Source organism: Poecilia formosa, unplaced genomic scaffold (assembly GCF_000485575.1).
Source record: "Poecilia formosa unplaced genomic scaffold, Poecilia_formosa-5.1.2 Scaffold493, whole genome shotgun sequence".
Taxonomy (NCBI): domain Eukaryota; kingdom Metazoa; phylum Chordata; class Actinopteri; order Cyprinodontiformes; family Poeciliidae; genus Poecilia; species Poecilia formosa.
The window spans coordinates 155,974-161,488 of record NW_006800432.1 but is presented as its reverse complement, the minus strand read 5'-3'; the positions used below and the strand labels follow the sequence as shown (position 1 = coordinate 161,488).

The 5,515-nt window shown below is 50.6% G+C and overlaps 1 protein-coding gene across 1 annotated transcript; it reads right to left on the bottom strand.

The window, feature by feature from the left end:
- Positions 1-2,280: 2,280 nt before the first annotated feature.
- On the bottom strand, positions 2,281-4,985 carry LOC103156700 (neuronal pentraxin-2). The gene is made up of 4 exons (XM_007578844.2): positions 4,739-4,985; positions 4,161-4,405; positions 3,834-4,013; positions 2,281-3,097 (listed from the first exon to the last, which is right to left on the bottom strand). The coding sequence occupies exons 1-4, from the start codon at positions 4,983-4,985 to the stop codon at positions 2,867-2,869; spliced, it is 903 nt and encodes a 300-aa protein (XP_007578906.1). The 3' UTR covers positions 2,281-2,866.
- Positions 4,986-5,515: the final 530 nt, after the last annotated feature.

Here is a 5,515-nt window from a genome sequence, read left to right as displayed (position 1 = left end):
TAAAGTAGTTCAGTTCACATCTTGTAAAGTAGTTCAGTTCACATCTTGTAAAGTAGTTCAGTTCAGGTAAAGTGCTTCGGTTCTGGTCCATGACGGCCTTCAGAACCATCTGGGTTCTGACTCAGTCTTGCTTCTGCTACTAAAAATATCTATTCTGTAATTCATTATTGCTGATTAGTCAAATTAGACAAACGGATTTAATTCCTGATTCCCAGAAAGCGAAGCTCGGTTTTACGCATGCGCTCCAGCTCACCTCCAGGTTCTCCAGCCGCTCCTTGAGCCCCTGCATGGTTTTTCCGAGGCTGTCGATGGAGTCGTTGGGGTCCGTGGGAACGTCCCCCATCGTGTTCTGCTTGTCCTTGCCCCACGCGCCCCCCTTGCCGGACTTCCGATCGCTGGCGGCCGAGGCGCAGAGGGACAGCTTGGTGGTCAGCTCGTTGATGGTGCCCAGCTGCTTGGAGATCGTGTCCTTCTGCTGGACGATGGTCTCCCGAAGCTGCATGACGGTGTTCCGCAGCTCCTCCTCCTGGCTGCCGGCACTCAGGTCCGGCAGTAAAGTCACCGGGCAGCCGGCGTCGCCGCTGATGGCCACTGCGCGGCAGATGTACCGCTTCCCATCATCCGGCTGAGCGCAGATTAGCGCGCAAAAGCTGAGAAATCCGCACCAGAGAGACAACATCCTGGTTCCCATGAACAGAACTGTCCTGCAGGAACAGAACTCCGAACCCTGACCCAACAAACTCCGGAGCTTGTCTGCGTAAAAGCCGGTCCGCGGGGGTTCTTCCGGCGGCTCCTCAGAGCAGAGCTGTGGAGCAGCGGCCGGGAATCCGATCAAGTGTCAGGCTGCCGCTGAGAACCAGCTGGTGCTATTTCTGGCGCAGAGAGCGCGCACAGCGTGGCGCTGGATACACATCTCTGAGCGCCAAAGCGGATTACCTACAAGGTGTCTGTGAAAACGCGCTGATTGGGCAGAGGCGGCCGACGTCACGGGCCAGATAAAACCACAGTTTAGTGTTCATTAGTGAAGACGCGACAGGTGATCCACTTCCTGTCCAGAGAGTCAGGTTACCATGACAACGCGGAGAGAAAAACCATAAAACTCGGAGAAAAAGCCTGAAAATCCACATACTGACAACAGGGGCAGCCCCCGAGTCACAACTGCCCTGGGCAGAGCCCCCGCATGGGGCCCACAAAAAACACAATCAGACCAAAAGGTGGCGCTGTAGGTGTCTGCAGGCCCACAAGGTAGAATATTACAAAACTTTAACGCAAAGTGATTCATTTCACAGCCTGCTGCTATCTAGACAATATTAGTTATGATGATTCCTGCTTGACGAAAACATGAAAATACAGGTGTGCTGTGGTGGCGCAGCGGTTCAGCACAACCCACATATGGAGGCCTCAGTCTTGGCCGTCGCAGGTTTGATTCCCGGCCTGGTGACCTTTCCTCCATGTCTTCCTCTTCTCTCATTTCCCACTTTCCTGTCAATTAACTATCAAATAAAGTCCACTAGAGCCAATAAAACATGAACACATGAAAACATGAACACATGAAAGCATTACGTCCGACCAAAATCATTCAAAACAGAATTACTGTTTGAATGAGAAGTGTGTTTCATACCAGCTGTAAGGTCCAAAAGCTTCTTTAAATCTGACAAATGAGCCCAACAGAACCTCAGCCCCTGTTGGGTGCCGCCCTGGGCAGAGAGCCTGCTGCTGTTACAGAATGCTACTAGCAGAACAAACACACAAAAACCTGCTTAACGTCAGAACCAGAACCAGAACCGGTCTCCTATCAGGAGCCACATGTTGAATGGAGGCAGCAGTGAAGAACTACCTTGTGGTTCTGATCCTTTGGGCCCGGTTCGCTGTGAGCAGACGGAGAAGCAGCAGCTCCACCNGTCTCTGTGCTGTCTTGATTGATCCCAGCTGTGTCTCATTCCTTGATTACCCTCCCAGTGTATTTAGTCCCACCTGTTGTCTGTGTTCCTCGTCTTGCGTCGTATGCTATGTCGCTTGTCAGTCAGTTTTCCTCAGTTGAACTGTGAAGTCCTGAGGTTGCTTGTTTCAGTGTACAGTCTTTTATGTCAGTTGCTACCGGTATTAGCTATGTGCTAATTTGCTGCCGTATTGCCTGATCCTGGACTGTGAGCTTCTCATTAAATTCATCATCATCATCATCATCTGGGTCTCCGCGTTCATTCTCACCACCACCAACCCTGACAAAACCCAAAAACGCATGGAAGCTAACGTTGCTACTAAAAAGACATGGAAAACAGCTGCGACATGTATCATCTTTATTCTGTGATGTCAAAACAGGTAAAAAAAAAAAAAAAAACATTTAATGGCACTTAGACGTCTGTGAAGGCCATGAGACGAGGCGCCAACACTGTACAACCTAATGATAGGAATTCACAAAATTAAGTCATTTAGATTCATAAAAATACATATTAAAGCTTTTTATGGGCTCAAGTTCTACAGTGTAACACAGCAACAACATGAAGATAAATATCATTTACAGCAGTTGGTGACAAGAAATCCCCAATGTTCCTTTGGTCAGAGGAGAGAAAGCACTGAGATGGACTCACTACTGGCAGCGAGGAAGAGGAGGAGGAGGAGGAAGCAGGCTGGATGTCTGCTGCAACAGAGTTCCATGAGGAGTTCAGACACATCAGGGAAAACTTCCACAGATCATTTCAGATTGGACAGACTGACTTTACTACCAGTGGGATGGGGAGGGAGGGATGGAGGGATGCTGGATGAAGAGCTTTCAGAAACATTCACATTAAAAGCTCGAACCAAACATTGGAGATGTAAACTCTGACAGGAAGTCCAGGACGGCGTTGCCATGGTGACAGTCGCCGCTCTAGAAGTTGGGGAGCCGCTCCTGGCAGACCTCCAGGGGGCGCTTGGAGGCGCCCCTGCCGAACACCTCCACGCTGCCGGGCAGCCAGGCCACCACGTTCCCGGCCAGGTAGGCGCTGCAGTTGGCCATGGAGCGGATCTCGGCCGGCTTCAGGACGCGGTCCCAGATGTTCACCTGGCTCAGCTCCCCCACGAAGGCCTGGCCCGCGTCGAACCGGCCGCCTACCACGTCCTGTGAGGGACAAACACAGCAGCGGCTAGCAGGTGAACGACAGCACTCTGGTCAAAATGGGACGCTCCTGATTGGCTTGATCTTATGGGTTATCATTACTGGGATGATCACATACAGCTGGTGGGAATGGGAAAGCTGCCACCTTCCTCCCAATTGAACTGGTTCCTCCATCACAGTGAACTGGAACCATACCGGTTGGGTTTCCCAGCAGGATCAGTGCTTCTCTTTAAGATCTCTAACGTAACTGAGTAAAATACTTCACCCAAAAAATACTCAAGTCAAAGTAAAAGTGCAGCTACTGACTGCACTTAGTGACAGCAACAGGAGTAAATGTAACTAGTTACTTCCCCCCAGGTTCTGGTCAGTCTGAGGCAGGTCTTTGTGTTCGTCTGGGTCAGTGGTGGTTCTGGTTCTGGTCTCTCATGGAGGCCTTTTTTTCTCTGAATCATGACCTCTGACCTTAGCTGAGGCCAGCAGAGCTCCAGATGTTCTGGTTCACCAAGGTGAATCATTGGTTCTGGTTCCGAGTCGGGTTAGCACTAGCTTTAGCCTGCTTCCTGTTGTCAGCCAGGTTCTGTTAGAGTTCATGACCTTCCGTCTACATTGAGAAACTTTAAAGACGCTCAGCAGCCTGGATGAGTCACAGCAGGTTCCTTCTGTGCTGCACAAAATACCGAGAGCCCTGACCCTGTGACCTCTAACCCTCAGGCCCCCTGACCCTGTGACCTCCTGCTACCTGCTCCTGCCCCAGGATGATGACTCCTCCAGGCTTGATGGGGTGCCAGGCTGCCAGGTTGTCTCCGGCGCCCAGCTTATTTCCGTCCTGGTAGGCGTCCCACTGGCCGTCTCGGGTCGTCCAGCAGATGCAGATGTGGTGCCACTTCCCGTCCCGGACCTCCAGCGGCAGCTGGGCCACCTGCAGCACAACCACATGTCCCGTTAGTCTCTATAGTGGCCTGTTGGTGACTGTTATCGGCCTTTATAGTGGGCATTAGGGTTAGCTGCCTTTTTAGCAACCCTTTAGCGTTAGCGGCCTGATTGGCCAATCATCAACGACACTTGCCTTGTCGTTGATGAGCAGCTCGATGGGGTTGTTGCCCCACTCGATCAGGACGATCTCGTTGGCTTGGCCCGGAACGCCGTAGGAGAAGGGCGTTCCCACGCCAGGGCTGGCGCTGGACTTGATCCACATGCAGAGCGTGAAGGCGTACATCTCCGGCAGGGACTTGGTGATGCGGCCGTACAGGTAGTTGGTCCTCTGGGGGAGGGACAGCTTGAACTGCTCAGGGGACTTAAAGTCTCCGCCCCCTGTTAGGACAGACGGCAGCAGGGTTACAGCCTGAAGGGCCAGCCGGGACGTTCTGCTCTCATGTTCCCTCTGAGGGACTGGACTTGGATTTGCAAAAAGTCAAATTTTATTTTCTGCCAATTTATTCCCAACAAACGTCTGTGCATTTTATCAGAACCAAGGTTCTGCTGCTGAGCAGGAACTGAAGATATTAAAGAGAAACCATCTATAGAGCTACTAATCTAGAGTCAGAAATCTAGAGTCAACACACAGCTTCAAGTATTACAGCTGGAAACCAGCAATCAGGTCTGAAATCTGGGAGCAGTGAGCTCTGAGTGCAAAGGGCCGCGTACCTTTCTCCAGCTCGCTGATCCTCTCCACCAGCGCGTTCAGCGTGCTCTCGGTCTTCAGCCGGTAGGCGGCCGTGGCGTTGGACAGCTGGCTCTTCTCCTCCTCCAGGCTGCTGACCTTCTTCAGCAGCTGCTTCTCCAGCTCCCCCAGGCGGCGCTGCAGCAGCTCCCGCAGCTCGCTGGGGAACGAGGCGCCCGACAAGTTGGCCCTCATCTGCTGCTGCTGCAGATCAAACAGGAAGTGCAGCATTACAGATCAGGAGACTTCCTGCGGGAACCTTACATCACCACCAGGTAAAGTAGTTCAGTTCAGGTAAAGTAGTTCAGTTCAGATAAAGTAGTTCAGTTCAGGTTTAGTAAAGTAGTTCAGTTCAGATCTTGTAAAGTAGTTCAGTTCAGATCTTGTAAATTAGTTCAGTTCAGGTTTAGTAAAGTAGATCAGTTCAGGGAAAGTAGTTCAGTTCAGGTTTAGTAAAGTAGTTCAGTTCAGGGAAAGTAGTTCAGTTCAGGGAAAGTAGTTCAGTTCAGGTTTAGTAAAGTAGTTCAGTTCAGGTTTAGTAAAGTAGATCAGTTCAGGGAAAGTAGTTCAGTTCAAGGAAAGTAGTTCAGTTCAGATCTTGTAAATTAGTTCAGATCTTGTAAATTAGTTCAGTTCAGGTAAATTAGTTCAGTTCAGGTTTAGTAAAGTAGATCAGTTCAGGGAAAGTAGTTCAGTTCAGGGAAAGTAGTTCAGTTCAGATAAAGTAGTTCAGTTCAGGTTTAGTAAAGTAGTTCAGTTCA